Here is a 20102-nt window from a genome sequence, read left to right on the forward strand (position 1 = left end):
ATTAAAACTACCAGATGTCATTTCACACCTTTCAGGGAGGCAAAAATGAAAAAGAACAATGACCCCAAATGTTGACAGGGATGTGGGAAAGTCTTTCTTCACTGCTGGTGGAAAGAAAAGAATTTGAGAACAATTAGAAAAGAGCTAGTTGAAACTGACACACACACACACACACACACACACACACTCTCTCTCTCTCTCTCTCTCTCTCTCTAAGACAGGAAATTCCCCTCCTACATGTCCAGTCTAGAAAAATGCTTCAGACTTGCACATGGAGATCTGCACAGAGACGTCAACTGCAGCACTGTTTGTAGTAGCAGAATGTGGGAAGCAACCTAAATGTCCACCAACAGGGGAATGGATGCCCCAGTGGATGACTCCTTGGGGCAGTCATTCGGTGGAATAGGGTAGGACTCCAGGGGGCAATGTCCACGGACCCCTACAAAGGACCCAGTTCTATAAGATCAGCATGAATCAAACTCAGAAATAAGAGGTTGAGTGAAAAAAGTACATTGCAAAAGGAAACAGAGTGCAATCCACTTATACTTTTTTTTTTTTAACAAGAATGTTCACAACAGCTTTATTTGTAATAGCCAAAAACTGGAAATAACCAAAACGTCCTTCAGTAGGTGAATGGTTAAACCGTGGTACATCCACAGTGTGTGAGGCAGAATAATGTTCCCTCCAAAGAAGTCTACCCTAATTCCCAGAACCTGTGAAGATTATTTTATATGGTAAAAGAAACTCTGCAAATGTGATTAAGGTTAAGGACTTTGAGATGCAAGTGTATCCTGGATTTCCAGGTGGGGATAATCTTAAATGTGCAAGAGGAAAGCAAAAGGATGGCTCTGAGGGATTCAATGATGCAAGAAGAGACAAGAGAGATTCTAAGCATGAGAGGAATGATGGAAGAATGGGGTCACGAGCCAAGAAACGTGGGTGACCTCTATTTAGAAACTGGGAACATCCCTCAGCTGACAGCCAGCAAGAAGATAGGAACCTCAGTCCTACAACCACAGGGAACTGAATTCTGCCAACAAGGAATGGGCAATGAAATGGAGTTTTCCCGAGAGCCTTCAGAAAGCAATGCAGCCTACTAATACTTTGATCTTAGTCCCTCAAGACCCACACCAGACTTCTGACCTACAGAACTGTAAGATGACAAATCTGTGTTGTTAAAGCTAAGTTTTTTTTCTTTTGTTTTCGTTTTATTTATTTTTGGCTGCATTGAGTCTTTGTTGCTGCGTGCAGGCTTTCTCTAGTTGCGGCGAGCGGGGTCTACTCTTTGTTGTGCTGCACTGGCTTCTCACTGCGGTGGCTTCTCTTGTTGCAGAGCATGGGCTCTAGGCACGCATGCTTCAGTAACTGTGGCATACAGGCTCAGTAGTTGTGGTGCACGGGCTTAGTTGCTCCGTGGCGTGTGGGATCTTCCCGGTCCAGGGATCGAACCTATGTCCCCTGCATTGACAGGCGGATTTTTAACTGCTGCGCCACCAGGGAAGTCCGAAGCTGCTAAGTTTTAACTTGCTATGGCAGCAATAGGAAACTAATACACATGCCATGGAATACTACTCTGCAAAGAAAAAGGAATGCACTATTGAAATACACAACAACTTGGATGATCTCCAGGGCAACATGCTTGGTGCAAAAAGCCAATATCACAAGGTCACATGGTGCATGATCCCATCTCAAAGCGGTAAAGTCATAGAGATGCAAAACCAATTGGTGGTTGCCAGGAGTTAGGGATGGTGGGGGGGCAGGTAGGTGGGTGTAACCATAAAAGGGCAGCACAAGAGGGAGATCTTTATGGTGACAGAATAGTCTTGTGTCTTGATTGCAATGGTGGTTACACGAATTTACACATGTGCTGAAATGGCACAGAGTCATACACACGCATCGGACCGATGTGCACAAAAGATGAGAGAGGAAGGAGGAAAGCAGACACTGACATCCAGAAGCTGACCTGGCATTCACAGCTCTGCCATGTTATTCTCCTTTTGGACATAAACAACCTCCAGGATACCAACCTCAGACAAGGCTACCATGATAAAATGAGGCAAAACAAGTCCACTTTATCATTTTGTCTAAACCACTGACAAAAGCCAGGTCACTGCGCCACCCACAAAATACCACAAATCTCCCCACCTTGGCGAAAATGAGTGTCTGCTGCTTCTTTACCGAAGACAGCTTTATCCTTGTGCTGCCTCTTCTCCCTGGAGATAAGATTTGAGACACCCCATCACAGAATTGCCCCTGCTTTCTGAGAGCAGCCAATCAAGAGTGAACCCCACTTCCTTAGACGTCCCCCAAATCACCCAACCAAAGCCCAAATCCTAGAGTAGGTTCTCTCTACCACACTCTGAGATGTCCCGTGGCTCCCCACAGTGTGTGTTCTCCATCACTGCAATAAGTAATAAACCCAACTTGTTCAGCTGGAGGTGTGTTCCTGGTGGGTCTTTGGCTGGAGGGCATTGTACTGGTTACATGAGATGTAACTATCAGGGGAAACTGGGTGAAGGATGCACGGAAGCCTCTCTGTACTGGTTTTGCAACTGCCTACATATCTGTAAAAATTTCAGAATGAAAAGTTAATAAATAGCCTATTTGAAATACATGGAATCAAATCTGTGTGTAAACAATTGAGATTTTCCATCCCGAGAAACTAACTGCAGAAATGTATTCATATCCAGGGTTCCCTGAGTAGAGAGAATGGCCAGCAATCTAGAGGCAAGAGGCACAGAAATATGAACACCCCTGCAAAGGCTTGCCATGGGCTTTTTAGAATGAAATACATTTGCTGTCCACATGATTAAACTAATATGATGTTTTACTTTCTGTTTGTACGTGTGTGCACTTACATAGAAAAATATCATGAACAGTACTCAAAAACTTGGTATCAGAGATACTCTTTGGAGAATAGGATGGGCTACGGGTGGGACCCGTACCACTTGCTGAATGAAGAATAATTCAGCCTTCCCAAAACTAATAGTAAAATAGAAATAGGTGGTATGATGATTCAGTGCCAAATTGGACCCTCTGAATACGTCTGAATAGGAAAAAGGAAAAGAAGCAAGAGAAAAAACAAAATCAGAAAACAAAACAAATGACATTGAAATCAACAGCAGCCCAAATGACCAGTTAGAGAAAGTGGATCAGGAAAGTCCAAAAATTAGATTTAGAAACAAACTCCTGGGTGAGGGAACGAAGTTCCCCAAGCGTAAAGCTGCCAATGAACTGATGTCCCAACTTCCCCTCCCCCGCTACTGCAGGAGTGGCCGGATGAACTGCAGGAAGAGCCAAAGGTAAGATCACCATGGCAGCAGGTCAAGGAACCTTCAGAGTGTTAGAACTTTTCAGACAGGGCCGTCCAGCTGATGCCACTGTGTATCTGTGTGCGTGTGTGTGTGTGTGTGTGTGAAGCACATCTGTACTGTTCTTATCTGCTCTTAACAGTTAGCCAAATGAAGAGTGAGTTTGCCAAAACAGTGCACCGATATGTTGGTAGGTCTCCTACACACACTTTTTCCAGTTCAGACTTTGGCCATCCATCTTTGTTTTTTATTTTATTTATTTATTTTTGGCTGCATTGGGTCTTTGGTGCTGCGCGTGGGCTTTCTCCAGTTGCGGCGGGCGGGGGCTACTCTTCGTTGTGGTGCACGGACTTCTCATTGCCGTGGCTTCTCTTGTTGCAGAGCACAGGCTCTAGTCGGGCGGGCTTCAGTAGTTGTGGCACGTGGGCTCAGTAGTTGTGGCGTGCAGGCTCAGTAGTTGTGGAGCACGCACTTATTTGCTCCACGGCATGTGGGATCTTCTCGGACCAGGGCTCGAACCCGTGTCCCCTGCGTCGGCAGGCAGATTCTTTACCACTGCGCCACCAGGGAAGTCCCCCATCCATCTTTGGAAGAAGGAGGAGACATGGTTCTTAGAGGTTATTAAACCTTACCTGCCTGTGGTAGGCAGAATAATGGCCCCCAAAGAGCCCATCCTGATCCTAGAACCCATGAATATGTTAACTTCAATGTCAAAAGGGACTTCAAAGACGTGATTAATGATCTCGAGATGGGGAGATTATTTTAGATTACCTGGGAGGGTCCAATGTAATCACAAGAGTCCTTATAAGAGAGAGACAGGAGCATCAGAGAAGACAGGGAAGGCGATGTGGTGATGGAAGCAGAGGTGGGAGTGAGGTGGGGCCATGGGTCAAGGCAGCTTCTAGAAGCTGCAAGAGGCAAGGAAACTGATTCTTCCCTAGAGCCCCCAGGGAGAATGCAGTCCTGCCGACACCTTGGCTGTAACCCAGAGAAACTGATTTCAGACTTCTGACCCTGAGAACTGTAAGATAAGTCTGTGTGTTCTAAGACACGAAATTTGCAGTAGTTTGTTCCAGTATCAATAGGAAGCCAATACACCCACTGATCAAGGTTCAACTTATTCTAGTAAAAATGGAGGGGTAGTGACGTCACACCATTGGCTGACCCAGGACTGTGGACTCTCAAGGTCCCTTTTCCAAATCGATGGCTGCCTTAAAAGGAGAAAAGCTTCCTTTTGGAAACATAATATTCATGACCCTACCTAATGTAAACTTCTTTCTTTCTCTACAATGCACTTGTTATCAATCAACATATGTAAAAGGGTTTGAAAACCACGAAAGTATATGGTACCTTTCTTGGTTATTTTATAATGTAGTTTACAGATGTTTTCACATCTGTACGTAGAGAATATTTCTCTTTGGATGGTCACTCCACACGCTGTGCGTTTATCCTCAGCACAGATACTAAATACATTATTAAAACTTCTTTAGGGTATATAAGCTCCAACAACAGCACTCCAGAGAGAATCATGATTATCAAACCCTAAATATTCAGGTATAGAACTAAATTCACTCTATTTTTCATTTCATTCAGAAAATATAAATGATTTCTTTTTACCCCAAAATTCCACCTCAGGACTTAGTGTTTGTTCAAAAAGTATATTATTTTTTTTTTTTTGGTGTGAGAGCTGGAATTAGCGCTTTATTTTTTAAAATGACAATAGAAAAGTACCTTTAAACAGTTTATAAAAGCATAATAGACTGTGTAGAAGTTGCTCTGTTTTCCTCAGAAACAAGGATACTATTCAATTAGAACAACGTGGCTATACCACAGTCTTATAGTTTTCCAACAACTTAAAATAGGCATAAAGTTTTAAGTGTGTACATACTGATTTTTTATATATAACTTTAAAACCCTCTTTACCTTTCTGTATTTGACAGCTTGGAATTCAAATTTTAAATTATCTCTAAATAACAAGGTCCTACTGTATAGCACAGGGAACTAAGTTCAATATCCTGCAATAAACCATAATGGAAAAGAATATGAAAAAGAATAAATATATATGTATAACTGAATCACTTTGCTGTACAGCAGAAACTAACAGAACATTGTAAATCAACTATACTTCAATAAATAAATAAATAATCTCCAAGTTTCTAATTTAATGATTTAATACTAAAGCAAACTGAATTTCAGCTCTTTGTGTAATTTTTTAGCTTGAGGAACAGTTGACGCATAGATTGTACATTAGGTCCTATAAGGAACATGAAGCTATAATTTGACAAAACAAAAGAGCAGATTGTTTTACGTTCTACAAAAACACCTGTGACTGCCCTAGGAACTTGGAGGGAAAGAAAATTGATGCAAACATGAAGTTCATGCTACCGGCCATGAGTCATAGTGTCCTTTGTCTCTGACCCACGAGTCTCGTGTCTTCTGCCGGCACCCGGGAAACTCTACCAGGCTAGGTTGCTAGTCAGCAAGTAGGGTAAAAACTCCACCCTTCATAGTTATTAACAAAGAGTATCAAAAATACTTAGGAATAAATTTAACAAAACAAGTACAAGGCTAATAACTTTAAAAATATTGCTGAGAGACATTAAAGAAAATCTAAATGAACAGAAAGATACACCACTTTGAAGGATTGGGAAGACTGTCTTGTAAAGATGGCATCTCTCCCCAAACTGATCTATAGATTCAATGCAATTCTAGTCAAAATCCTACAGGCGTTTGAAAGACAATAGCAGGCTCAATTTTACATTTAGATGGCAAAGCAAAGGATCTAAAAGAGCCAACCAATCTGGAGAAAGCAGAAACAGGTTGGGGGACTTATATTACTTGGTTTCAAGACATACTTTATAGTCTTGAAATGTAACTAAAGTAATCAAGATAGCGTGATATTAGCAAAAGGATAGACATATAGATCAATGGAACAGAATAAAGAGTCCAGAAATAGTCCCACATATATGTGGTCGATCGATTTTTCGAAAAAAGTACAAAGATAAATTGGTGGTGGAAAAGATCGTTTTTCCAACAAATTTAGCAGCAGAACAACTGGATATTTGTATGTAATAAAATGGACCACCAGGAAATGTGGAGAAACAGATCTAAGAGAGACAGGGACTGCACGGTATGTGTATATATATCCTCACGCTGACTCCTAAAGTAGGAAACATCAGCTCCAACTTTAACAGGAAGAAACTGAAGTTCAGAAACATCAACTGAAAGGACCACAACCACCCGGCTAAGAAACGCAGAAGGCAGGATTCGAGCCTGGCGAGCTCTGAATCGAAGGGCTGCCCCAGGATGGGAAGCGCCTCCATGGAGAGATAAGTGAGAGGACAACAGGTCCCAAGTCCCCCGGAAGGCTGAGTGTCCTCCCTGCCCTTGGGCTCTCTCTACATCTCCAGGTGCCATCCCAGCCCCGCTACACGGCAGAAAGGGATAAGGGATGCCTCATTCGACGGCATGTTTTGGTCCCCTGATGTTGGGTTGGGGAAGGGAGAAGTTTTGAACCTATGGAACTGCGATAACCTGCTATCTCCCAAAAGGAATCAGGATCAGAGTTCAAGCTGTCTTTAAGTTCAGGACATGGTTCAGAGTCAATGGAGGTTGCCCACTGTTTCGGGGGTGGGGTCTGCTGGGAGAGAGGCATGGAAATGACTGTGGAGGGCTGGGGTCCAGGGCACCTCCCCGCCCTGGGAATCCTCAACATAGAGCATTTGGTGGGGCACAAGAACGCCTCAGAGGGGACGTGGAGGGGTCAGGCTTCTGGTTCTCAGAAGGTGGGAGGGAAGCGCTGAGAAGACGTGCCTCCCAGCTATGTCTCAGGATTCTGGGTAGGGCCTCCCAAAAGGACAGCACTAGTGTTCACCCCTTAGTCCCTGGTTGGCCTCATGAATAACAGTCCAGTGTAAGCGCTGCAAACTTTCAGCATCTATAGACACTGTCACCAGCTCTTCTCTAAGCCCCTCTACTTGAGTCCCTTAACAATTGCCTTTGGGACTTTCCTGGTGGTGCAGTGGTTAAGAATCCGCCTGCCGATGCAGGGGACACAGGTTCGAGCCCTGGTCTGGGAAGATCCCACATGCCGCGGAGCAACTAAGCCCGTGCGCCACAGCTACTGAGCCTGCGCTCTAGACCCCGCGAGCCACAACTACTGAGCCCGCACGCCTAGAGCCCATGCTCCGCAGCAAAGAGAAGCCACCGCAATGAGAAGCCCACGCACCGCAACAACGAGCAGCCCCCGCTCGCCGCCAACTAGAGAAAGCCCATGCGCAGCAACGAAGACCCAACGCAGCCAAAAATTTTGTTAAATCTTTAAAAAACAAACAATTGCCTTTGACCATCCATACTTCCTATTCCTCATCCTGACATACACCTCACTTTCAAAGAATCCCCAGCCTTCCCAAAAGTCTGGGTTTCCCCGGTCACTCCAAGGATTAATTACCTGGCCTGAAGGGTTCTCTAGTCCCTGAGTCCCTTTTTGCTCCTTTGCTTTCTGAGGATTTCTAGGAAATTTAGCCTGAAGTGTGACCTTCTCCATTTTTCCTCCTGAGTTTTCTCCTGTGACTCTGTAGCCCCAGGGCCTATTCCAGGCCCGGCAGAGAGCTGCCATTTATCTGTGCTGCTGGAATTCGGGATATAAGGAGGTCCTAGCGTGGAGACATGCGTTTGCTCTTCTCCACCGTGTGCCATTTCCCTGTACCCACTTTGGAAACCCACAATGCACTACTACACATTTTGAAGCATTTTGTAGTAAAAGTACACGTGGGCAGGACATGGCCCGCCTTCGGGAGGCTGGTTATCCCCGGGGAGAGCGTAGGAGGCTTTAGCTGTATCTCAGGGGTCAGCACGCTTTTTTCATAAAGGGCCAGAGAGCAAATATTCTAGGTTTGTCTCAACTACTGAACCCTGTCAAGGTAACACGTAAACAGCCACAGACAATATGAATAAGTGGGGCTGTGTTCCAAAAACTTTACTTATAGACACGGAAAATTTGAATTTCCCGTCATTTTCACGTTATAAAACATTATTCCTCTTCTGATTGTTGTTTCAACCCTTGAAAAATGTAAATGCTATTCTTAGCTCGCAGGTCATACAAAAACAGGCGGTGGGCTCTATGAAAACAGGTGGGATTTGGCCTGTGAGCTGTACTTGGCCGACCCCCTGCTGTACCTGAATCATTTTATTTCTAAGAAAAAGAAAAAGAAAAAATGAAGAAAAGAGAAGCAGTCATGGCAATGTTAACGTTTGCTAAATCTGAGAGGTGAGTACCTGGGTGTCTGTAATGTCATTTTCTACACTTTTTATACTTTCAAATATTTTAGAACTTTCAAAAACTTCAAGAAGGGAAGAAGCCTGGAAATCACCTTCCAAATGCTCCCAGAGCTTATCACTGGGGGCTAGAATTAAAGGTTATTTTTTATTTTCTTCTCTTGCATAATGGATATTTATTACTTTATTACTTTTGTAATCCTAGGGGTTGGGGGAGAAGGGGAAAAACACTAACATAAACGTTATATTCTTTAAAAAAAAGAGGAGATGGGGCTTCCCTGGTGGCGCAGTGGTTGAGAGTCTGCCTGCCAATGCAGGGGACACGGGTTTGAGCCCTGGTCTGGGAGGATCCCACATGCCGCGGAGCAACTAGGGCCGTGAGCCACAGCTACTGAGCCTGCGCGTCTGGAGCCTGTGCTCCGCAACAAGAGAGGCCGCGATAGTGAGAGGCCCGCGCACCGCGATGAAGAGTGGCCCCCGCTTGCCGCAACTAGAGAAAGCCCTCGCACAGAAATGAAGACCCAACACAGCCAAAAATAAATAAATAAATAAATATTTTTTTTAAAAAAAAAAAGGAGATGGAGTGATTTGGCCCATAGCTGGTGGTCTCCCCTGGGAACCACCAGTGACCCAGGAGCCTCTTCCATAACATCCCCATGAAGGGCTGCCCCAGCACCCAACACCCCTGCTCCCCACTCCTTAAACTGGCCCCTCCCTCTGCAGATGGCTCTCCCTCTGCGGGTGGGACCGGAGGGCTGCACCCCGGTTTTCTGAAGCCCAAGGTCCTGTCCCAGGAGGGCTCAGAGGCTGCCGCTGATGCCGTGGAAGGGCCCTGAGGGCCCCAACCTGCTTGCTGCTAACATGTAGCTCTGAACAGCTCCCTAGACACCAGGGGGAACAGTGACCACACAGACAGTTAATGGGAAACCCAGGCTTCCCTCAGACCTCCACAGCCACCCAGCCTCTCCAGCAATGTCCAGTTCTGCCCGCCACCCTCACCCCTCAACCATTTGACCTCCTGCAGCCTCTAGTACCTTTCCACCACTTTCCTGAAGCTACTCCCCAAAGGCACCCCCTGCCCAGTCTGGTGCCCTCCTCCCGCCCCTGCAGCATCAAGAGTCAGAGCAGGCCTGTCAGCCATGCCCACAGCTCTGCTGCCCCCTCACCCCAAACCCTCCCCACTTGCCTGGGCCTATCCCATCACCAGCTCCCACCCCTCTCGCTGTGAGGACGACCCCTGACCTCTCTCTCTCCCTGCTCAAACCCACTGCCTCTTGCAACAGGATGGCCAACATAGTCACCTGTGATCACTGATACCCACTCTCTCTGCTCCCCGGACCACATCAGTCTAGCTTTCTGGTTGCTTAAAATCATTTTCCTAAATTGCAGTTCTGGTAAGTACAGTGAGAATGAAACATCCTGAACTCTGCCACTCAGTAGCTGGGTGACGTTGAGGAGGTCAATTAACCAGTCTGAGCCTCAGTTTTCTCATCTGCAAAATGGAGCTGATACAATTATCTGTGAGAATGAGGACTTAATGAAATGATGCACGCAAAGGACTTAGAAGGGCGCTTACACTGTGTTAAGTGCTCAGAAAATGGAAGTCGGTGCTATTATAATGACTGCTATTTTCAAAATTCTCCCTTTGGTTCCGTGTGGCCTGCCAGGGGGAGTTCCAACCTCGTGGCTCGCCATCCAAGGCCCTGCTTACCCTTCCAGTCACACCATCTGCCAACCCTCTTACAGGATTACCTTCCCCATAAGCCCGGCTCCCTGGGGGTGGGGGCTGACTGTATCCTCCACGGCAGCCCCTGGCACAGGGCTTGCAAACAGTAGGTGGCTCACTAAAGCTCTGCTGCTCTGAACAAGTACAAGTGACACTTGTAGCAGCCTCTGGGGGACGGGAATGCCAAGGAGCCATCTGGATGGCTCCGATCCCCACAAGCATCACATTTTATTTCTAGATCAGCCCTAATAGAGCTGCAATTAACCCCTCAGGCTTTGGATGAACAGATAATGACAACTCACCCCGCCTATAATGATACCCTATGTTGTTTCACATCTACTTGTTCAAAGTGCTTCTGAGCCCAGAGATGTTTAGTGACTTGCCTGAGGTCACCAGCATTTATGGTGCAGTCAGAAGGACTCCCGCCCTGGCCACACACCTGACCCAAACTCAGTCCCCAGGATAGAGGGATAAATGGATAGAAAACCGCTTTTCCAGAAGACTATCCCAGATTGCCAATTTATTGGTTTCCAACCTTTAAACCCAAGTTGTACAGTCCCCAAGCCAAGCAGGACACCAAAAGGAGCCCCATCCCTGGCTGCCTGGCTCCCTCTAGCCCCACTCTCTTCCCCTCCCCTCTGCTCCCTCATCCACCGGAGGCTTTAGGAGAGCGGGCTGAGCCTCACAGCAGCCACATCGTCCTCCCTGTGCTCTGCCTTTTCCATTTCACAGCCATGTCAACACATCACCCCTAAGGGCCAAGAAAAAAGAAGTAACACAGCCCAGATGCCGACAGTGCTATCCTGTCTGTCGGGGAGAAGAGAGGAGGGAAATAAAAGCTAACAAGACTTCCAAAAGCAAAATCCCCAAACCTCCTCTCGGGTACCTGGCAGCTGTCAAGGTCAACACAGGAACCTGGTGGAGGGGGGGAAACCCATCCCCAATAAAACCCAGGCAGCTGTGGAGTCTGAGAGTCACAGAGCAAGCAGGGCTGCATTTCCAAGGGCGTGCTAGGCACCCTCACGGGCTCATCTTTCCTACTAACGTACAGGTGGTCTGTCTAGACTGTGAAACCAAGCCTGTCTTTTCTGAGTACTGAGTCTACTCTTTTTATTTTTTTATTAGTATTATTTGGAGGGCTATTGCGTTTCCCCTCCCTTCCTTATTTATGCAATCAGAGGAAATCACAGCACAGACAGCCACTTCCAAACTCAAGGCCACATGGGCCAATTTCAGATGGATAATTAAATATTGAACAAATGCTGAAATGTCTCTACAGGATCGGGATGGCTAAAAATAACTACCCTGCCACTCCACGCGCGGGCATCTCGGCTGTTCCCTCTCAAATCCCTCCTCCCAGCAACTGTCAAACACAACCTTCCCAGGGAACGGCGGGTGGGGGGCGGAGGAGGGCTGGGAACCGATTCCCCAAACACCTACTTAACAGAAAACAAAACTTCAGCTCCCAGCAAGCTCCTAACGTTCCTGACCAGGAAATACTCTCCCTTTCCTGACATTTAACCAAGTGGCCTCGAGAGGAAGGTGCAGGGGAAATATCACAGCCATTGCTTTTCTTTTAAAAATAGTCAAGAGGCTGCGTGTCATTTCGAAGCAAAACACGTAAGCGGTCGGGGATGTGAGCACATTTGTATCAAGTTACACAGGAATTCAACCCCTATTCCCTCCCGCCAAGAAGACCCTGCAAGGAGCCCAGCTGCCTCAGTGTCCCGATCGGGGCTAACATTAGGAAAAGCAACAAACAAAATCAACACCAAAATAGGATGCAAAGGGCTGTGGATTCCAGACCTGGATCTCTCCTTAACGTCTGTACATACCTCGGGCAAGTGGCCTTGGTTCTCTGGGCTTCAGTTTCTCCAATTGTCAAGGGGAACAGTTAGCTCCCAGGGCCACACAGGTCAATCCCTCCAACCTCCCCCCATCAGCAGCTGAGCAAAGCAGGCTCCGGGCCTGTCCCTGTGCCACCAGGTTTCAGGAAGCACAGAACGCAACGGGGCAGAGAAAGAGCGCCCAGGAATCAGAGCTCCAGACCTGACCCTTGGAAGCGCGCTTCTAAGCATGAGCTTGCGAGTACGGTGGCCTTGGGTTGAACCTTGCCTCTTCCTCCACACCCTGAGCTCAGTTTCCTCACCTGGCAAAGGGAAGGGATGGTAATGCCCCCTACCTCCTAGGAGGGTTGGAAAGGTAAAAGGAGATACGAGATAGTCAGGTGAAGCTCTTGACACAGGGCCTGGCACACAGTCAGCTGGGTAAAAGGAAGCGGTTACCTTCCTTGTTATTAAAGGGGACGAGGATGCGCCAGAAACACAAAGACCAAGAAGCTGACATTCCAGCAGACGAACTTGGGCCTCCGGCCTCCCTCAAGGACCTACACAGCTCTGGGAAGTGGGCCTCAAGCTGTCTGCTGGTCTTCAGGGACCTCACAACACGGGATGCTGAACCCTCAGCACAAAGGAACTTGGTGGAAAAACAGGGCTGAGTCTGTAAGACCTGTGACCTGCCCAGGGAAAGGAGGACATGGCTGGTAGGCATGAATGGGAGCAGGATACAAGGGTGGGGGCCGGGGGAGAGCCCGGGCCTGAGGGATGGCCTGAGTCATCCCAGGCAGACAGAGGGCTCAACAAGCAGGATGGACCCTCCCCACCTCAGATGCCAGTGGGGTCATTCACCTGCCTCCCTCCTGAATTACGTTCAGGATTGTGGAAGCGGATGGCTGTGAACACTCGTAGAGCTGCTGACTGTGCAAATCAGAAAGAAGGAGGAGGTGGCCTTATCAAAGGCAAGGCCTAACCTCAGAAGGATCCGCCTGCCCGCGGGATACCGAGGCGGTGCGTTCACAAGCCCAGGATGTGGAGCAGGGCAGAGCTGGGCTCCACCGTTCCTTAGCTGCGTGACGTTGGACAAGGCTCCCACTCTCTGGGACACAGTTTCCTCACCTCTAAAATGAGAATTATGCCAGTATCCATCTCCAGCATTGTTGTGAGCATTAAATCAGGCAAATACAGAGTTAAGCTCACTGCCAACACTGAGCAGGCATTCGGCAAACAGAAGTCATTTGAACTTTATTACACGTCGTGGGAAGGAGTGAAGGTCCACTACCTGAGTTATGTAAAGGCCTGGAGAAGCTGGAGCCAATCGCCAAAGGAGAGATGGTGTCTCAGCAGGAACAGAGGAGGAAACAAGGCAGAAAAAAGTATATGTACAATTTCAGAGGTCTCAGCCTTGGGCTCTTGGAAGGACATTTAAAGACCGGGGGGACCACAAGGTACAACCAGCCCCCACCCTCAGGGCTGTTCTCAGGCTTGTCCAGCCCCTGGGGCCCCAAGATGCTGCCCAGGGGCCTCTCAGCGGGTCTCCCTGAAGCCAGGGTCCCCATGGAGAGGTCCCAGCGCCCACCCTTCCCTATGGTGGCACCCAGGCCCCTCCCTAGCCATCGCTCCCAGTTAGGAAGCAGCCATGGCAAATCAGCACCCTCCCCAACCATGTTGCTCTCTTCCTGGGGGCCAGAAGCCCTGGGTTCCATACCCCGCTCTGTGAAGGTGGCCCCTCTGTGCCTCAGTGCCCCCCGCCTCTGGACGTCAGGGGTTAGATCACTCAGCTGCCAACTTCAAAGTCCTGGGAGGTGACCCCCACCTCAGGAGGTCAGTCCTCGTCCTCCTGGGCACCTCCTGCCCAGGACATTCCTCAGGGGATGCTGGAGTGCTCCTGGGAGCCCCTCCTGAGGCCCCTCACACAGACTCCAGCATACCTCGGAAGGAAAGACACCCAGGTGGAGGGGAGTGGGACCACACAGCAGCCACGACACAGGGCCACGCAATGGGGTATGTGTGGGCCTGGAGAAGGAACTGACCATCTAAGGAGAAAACACAGGCCAAGTCTGCAGCGCCCAGGCAGGGCCTGGCATGTGCCTGGACCCCAGGAAAAACTCAGATGAAAACACGAAGAAAAGAATCAAAACCTCCCCTGAGTACAGGGATGGGCATTCCAAGAGGTCTCCCAACATGGGAGGCAGCAGGACAGGATTAGCCCCAATTGACAGATGGGGAAACTGAGGCCCTGGGATGTGCCAGAATCGCATAACCAGCTCATGATCGAGCTGGGACTAGAGTCCGTTTCCCACTAACCACTGCCCGGTATCCCCAAAAGGGCTCTGTGCCCCAGGGCAGCTCAGCAAGCCAGCCTCCCCAACCAACTGGGGGCTTGCCAAGAGCTGGGAGCCTATGCAATTCATCCCCATGTGCCCCTATGCCCAGCACATAGTAGGTGCTCAAGACGTGTTTGCTAGTTGAATGAATGGGTGGACTTTATCCAGGGCAAGAAGAAAACTTGTATTTCCCCAGCAGCCCTGGGGGTACCGGTAGGTCAGACAGACAGACAAAGCTTTTCTTGACCTTGGTGGGGGCAGGTGGGGAGGTACCCTGGCTGGTGAGGACCCCCTCGAATTCATGGGCCACGCCCAGCCTTCAAGCGGACCCAGGGGCACAAGGCGCGACCCAAAATGGCCAGATGACGCTTGCCATGCAAACGTCACTGTTCCCACCCTGCCTCTGGCCAGCGTCAAACTTCGTGCCCCCCTCTACCAACAACAGATTCGCTCTGCCCGTTCTTCAGATGGAGAACTCAGGGCACAGAGAAGGGAAGAGGCTTGCTTACTGCCCTGCTTTGGTCACACCTGGGGGACTGCAGACAGTGTCCCTCACTGGCGGCCCCACCAGGGACAGGCTTAGTCTCGAGTCTGCAGCGAGCCCCCTCCCACCACTCCAGAGGGACAGTGGGGGCGGTGGGCAGGGAGCTTCCTCAGAGAGGTGGCAGTCTGGTCACAACCCTCTCCCTGGCTGGGCCAGCTGCACGTCCCCACCACCAGCCACTTCTTCCCTGCGCTTTCCTGTTTCTGAACAAACACACGCCTGCGTTCTCGGTCATTGTCCTTCCCTGCTTGTGGCAGAGGCCAGAATGGGTGTGGAGCAAGGGCCCAATCAGGGCTGGGATGCTGGGTACCACCACCTCCTTGGGGATCTGATGATGTCATTCTCATGGGACCAAGCCCCACTGCAGATGGGGAGACTGAGGCGTGAGGTCAGAAGGCTCCCCCAGCATGAGTAACCACCTGGGGGGCGGGGGTGTGCTGCCCTCAGGAGGAGGGGCAGCCCTGGAGGCAGAGTCAGGGATCTGGGAGTTTAGTGGAGGAAGGTCAGTGATGCTCTAGCTGCCCCCAACCCGGGTACCTCCACCTCTCACCCTGCCAGGCAGCTCCCAGCCCCCACCCATGACTCCCCATCACTCAAGGGCCTTTATCAGGCCCAAACTACTGCTCCCCGCTATTCCCTTCCACCAACCCAGGCCCTCTGCCACCCCAGGATGAACTCTGCCCACACACCCAAGAGGTTTTCCAACTCCCTGTCTTTGCACAGCTGCTGCTCTGTCCAGAGTAAGGACATCCATAGCTCACACTCAACTGTGGCCCTTGCAGCGCGGGCTTGCACCTTTCCATGCCTTTGCTCTCAGTCTTTAAACAACCCTGCCATCACCACCCCCATTTACCAGACAAGCCCACTGAGGCTTGGAGAGGTAACTGGCCAAAGGATGCCTTTGTGCAGAGCGGGGGCTTGAACTCAGATCTGATTCAACCACTCCCTCTGCCAAAGGAAACTCTACCCATCTGGTGAGCCCAGTCCAAATGTCACCTACTCTGTGAAGCTCTCCCTGATTTCCCCAGATGTAACTTCTGTTCAGGGACAGTCTCCTCCCCCCTCCCTGCAGGCTGGGTGCTCCTTTGAGGCTGGGACAGAAAGCAGTGACTCCTGCACAGGCGAGCCTGGGAGCTGGGGCTCAGGCGATGGCCAGACATGTATTGATTGTCTCTGGCCCAGTGAGCTGAGCAGGAGGGGGACTTCGGGTCCTCTCTGTGCCCGCAGGGATGGAGCTGGGCTGAGGTGAAGAGTGAAGGGAAGGTCACACAGGGCATCGAGCAGGGGTGGGGTGAGTACCGGCGGACTCATAGTGACCTGAGCTTAACTGGCCATCTGTACAGCTCCCATTTCTCACAACCTGAACCCATTTCCTCACGGAATCTTCCATGTATCAATACTACTAGCCCCCTTTTACAGCTCAAGAAACTGAGACTCAGAAAAGGGAAAAGACTTGCCCAAAGTCACAGTGCTTGAGCCCAGATCTCTGATCGCCCAGGCCAAGCCTGGAGGGAGGCAGTAGCCAGAGGCCTTTTCAAGGAAGGCAAGGGGGAGGAGATCATAGGCCTTGGGAGACCCTTAAAGACTGAACTCCCAGCACACACATGTGTGCATTCCCAACCTCAGCTTGAACCCTCCCACGAACAGGGAACTCACTACTCCAGGAACTCACCACTTCCTGAGGAAGCCCTGTACATTGTTGTTCAGCCCTGACTGTGGGAAAAGTCTTCCCCATTCTGGGAGAAGCAAATGAACGTATACTGCCTGCCTGCCTCACTTATCCTCATACTGACGAGAAAACTGAGGTTTAGGGGCAACTACAGGGCCCAGGCCACACAACCAGTGCCCGGAGGGGTATTTGACCAGATTCTAAGCACAGATTTGCTCAAACCCCTCTGGGTCAGGCTGGGCCCCGGGCCAGCCTTCCAGATTCCGAAGATAACCTGATGGTGTAAACTCAGCTCAGGTGCCCACTAGGTACTCCCAAGCCCCCTCCTCCCTCCCACCCACGGGCACGTCAGTGGGCCTGAGCCTTTGCCAGGGACTCCAGCCTCCCCAGGGCCCCTTCGAAGCCTTCCTCCTTCCAGGGGGCCTCCCCCCACCTCCTACCCAGCCATGGAAGGAAGTCCCGGCCCCCACCCAGCCCCCTGGATCACACGCCTTTCCAGCTGTGGATCCTGTTACTGGAAAAAGAAAATGCTGCTCGCACCTCCCCCTCCGGGTCCTGCCTCCTGGCCTTGAAAAGAGAGAAACTCATTTCAAAGGAGGTGGCGCCCACCCACTCCGAGACGTCCTGGACAGATGTTACCCGCCACCACTCCGGGGGAGCCAAGGACCCCGGGATAGGACCCCCTGAGGTCCACCCACGTGCCCCTCCACCCAAGAGGCGGGGGAGTCCACTTAAGTCCCAGAGGAGCGAAGAGGGAGTTGGGGGGAGGTAAGCCGAGAGGCCAGGGCAGTGCAGGCAAGGGGAGGAAAGCCAGGTCGCTCAGGATGGTGATGCCCCCGCTGCTGGGTAAACTGAGGCACGGTGGTCAAAAGTGAGAGGGGGAAGAAAGAAGCTGAACTGCGATCTCCCCTTTGCCTGCCCTTGGCAAGAGGAGACACCGGAGCCTCAGTTTCCCCACCAGGGTGGAGGTTGAGGAGAAGCTAGGGGAGTGGGAAACAAGCAGACACAGTTGCGGGCAACCAGAAGGGGCGGCTGAGAGGGTCCGGGGTAAAGAGACAGCAGGAGGACCCAGGGTCGCGGGCATCCCGGGGCATCAGGCGGTGATCCGGCGCTAGGGAGGGCCTGGGGTCAGGGGTCAGGGGTCGGGGTGGCGCCTACCCCTGGCGGGCCGGGTCCGGCTGCGGGAGCGGCTCCTCTGTCGCTGCAGCCGGGGCCGCCTCAGCAGCCGGTAGTAGTAGGAGGGCCTCCCGGTGCTCTTCCTGGCGCCGCCCGCGGACATGCTGCCGCCCGCCGGGCACCGGGCCGGGCCTGGGCGCGCTCACACGGGCCCCATCGCCCGCTCCGGCCGGCCCGGCGGGCGTCCTCGCGTTCTCCCGCGTGCCGCTGCGGCCGCCGCCGAGGCCGAGGCTGCCCCACAAAGTCGCGCAAACTCCTCCTCCTCCTCCCGCCCTCCCCGGAGCAGCCGGCCCCGCCGCGGGGGCCGGGGACCGGGAGGCCGGACTGGCACGGGCCCGGAAAGTCAGTGCGGGAGAAATCCCGGCCTGGAGTCGGCCAGGCCAGGCGGGCCGGAGTGCCCGGGACCCCAGGCAGGTCCCCAGGACGGCCACCGCCCTCCCCCCCGCGCCTGAGAGCCCGAGCTCCGGGCGCACGCGGCGTCCCACCCCGCCGGCAGGTATAGACAGTGCACACCCGCGTGTGGGCGCTCCCTGGCACTGGGCAGGGCGCAAGGCGACCAGGAGGGCACCGTGCTTCCGAACCGGGAACCCTCGATTAGGGTCCGAATGAGGCCGGTGCCGCAGGGCCGGTTTCCGCCCCAAGCTCACTGGGCTGCGTGTGGATCCGCAAACACACCGTCCAGCACGCCCCCCGCCCCGGCAGGTAGAAAGACTTCTCTTTCACGCAGGATACTCGCCTGTGCTTTAAAAATCGTCCCGTTTGATACGCATGTTACTTTTATATATTTACAATTAGGGTGTATATTTCAAGCACAGAAAGAGTAGAGAGAACATAGTGAACACCTATGTATTCCTCAGGTCTTCGCCAAATCAGAACTTTCTGCCCTTTTGATCTAAACCCTCCTCCAAATGAAACACCTCAGATGCTGTGAGGTCTCCCTCCCGCTGGGCATTTACAGCAGTTCTAGCAGGGCTGCGGGCAGGGCAGTACTCTCCCCACTGTAGGGAGAGGAAACCGAGGCTAGAGAAGGGAGGGTGCCAGCTCCCTCTATTGCATCCTGCTGAAAGCTTTCTCTGAGTCATGCACCACCCTCCCCAGCTCAAGAACCATCCATGGCTCCCAGAGTCCAAAAGCCCCAAGTCCAGAGAATCTTTGGTATTTGAGACTCCAGCGATGTATCCTCAATCAAACTACCTCCCAGCCTCACCTCCACTCCCCCGCCCCCCTACTTCTCACTCCTCTTTTCTCTACTCCCAGCAGGGACTGGCCTCCTACTGACTTTTCTCTGCCTGGCCAAAGGCTATTGCTCTAGAGCCCACCTCCTCCAGCCTTCCCTGACCACCCTGGCCATTGGCTGCGGTATCTCTCTCTACCCGCCAGCCTCTGCAGCCGCATTTATTTTTTAAATTATTCTGACAACCACCTGCCTCAGTTCCATCCCTTCAAGTACAGAAGGGGAAACTGAGGCCCTGACAGGAGGTCTGACTTGCCTCAGCGGCAGAGGCAAAGGGTCTTAGCCAGGGCTCTGACAAGTAGTCTCAAGGATGTGTTGGTGGGAGAGTCACGTGTGGGTCCTGAGTGAGTCTGGATGTCCTCCTCTAGCACAGCTGAAAAGGTGCGGCCCTGGAAGGGGCGGGGCAGTCGGCAAGAATCCAGACCAGGTTTTGCACCTCACAAAGGGGACCCCCTCCCTTGCTCCCTCAGCCAGAGGGGAGGGCCCCCAGGTCAGAAGCCTGGATCACAGCTGGAAGCCAGGCGCCTTCCCAGGACTAGGGGGGAGGGGCAGGAGGGGTATTGCTCCTCCAAACCCAGTCTGGGTTGTCAGAAGCTATCAACTCCCCTGGCCCCTCTCCCCAGAGCTCTGGCCAATCCCTGGGGAAGATGGAAAACCACAGGGCCTGCAAGGACCCCATTAGCCTCCTTTGGGTTAAGCATTGCTCTAGCTCATTTTCAGTAGCAGACATCACCAGGAGGCCCTTTTACAAGTGCAGAGGCCCCTGGGAAAAGTAGTACCCAATTCCTCCATCCAGAGGAAACCTGTGGGCCCTCTTAGCGAGCCTCCTCCAGAACACAGGAACCCAGTTCAGAGCCTCCCCATTCAGCTGGGGCTCCCGCAGCCACCTACCCACACCTTGGCACTTCCAGAAAGAATAACCTCCGAAGCCAGGCCCACCAGTTTTGGGGGGAGGAGGACTCCCAGGAAGTCCAGCTCAGGGTGGGGACACGAATCCTGTTCC

The 20102-nt window shown here is 51.5% G+C and overlaps 1 protein-coding gene across 5 annotated transcripts in view; it reads right to left on the reverse strand.

The window, feature by feature from the left end:
- DAB2IP (DAB2 interacting protein) overlaps positions 1-20102 on the reverse strand; it is a gene marked incomplete at its 5' end in the record, with an annotated part of 194918 nt that overhangs the window by 108702 nt on the left and 66114 nt on the right. For 3 of the 5 annotated variants that reach the window (XM_082655873.1, XM_082655875.1, XM_082655872.1), the window contains one exon: positions 17848-17968. The exons of the other annotated variants lie outside the window; for them this stretch is intronic. In XM_082655873.1, the coding sequence (XP_082511999.1) occupies positions 17848-17968 (121 nt within the window). Of the gene's footprint in view, positions 1-17847; positions 17969-20102 lie in introns of those variants that run through there. 5 annotated transcript variants of the gene reach the window in all.

This window comes from Grampus griseus (genome assembly GCF_964374135.1).
Source record: "Grampus griseus genome assembly, chromosome: 6".
In the NCBI taxonomy this organism is placed as follows: Eukaryota; Metazoa; Chordata; class Mammalia; order Artiodactyla; family Delphinidae; genus Grampus; species Grampus griseus.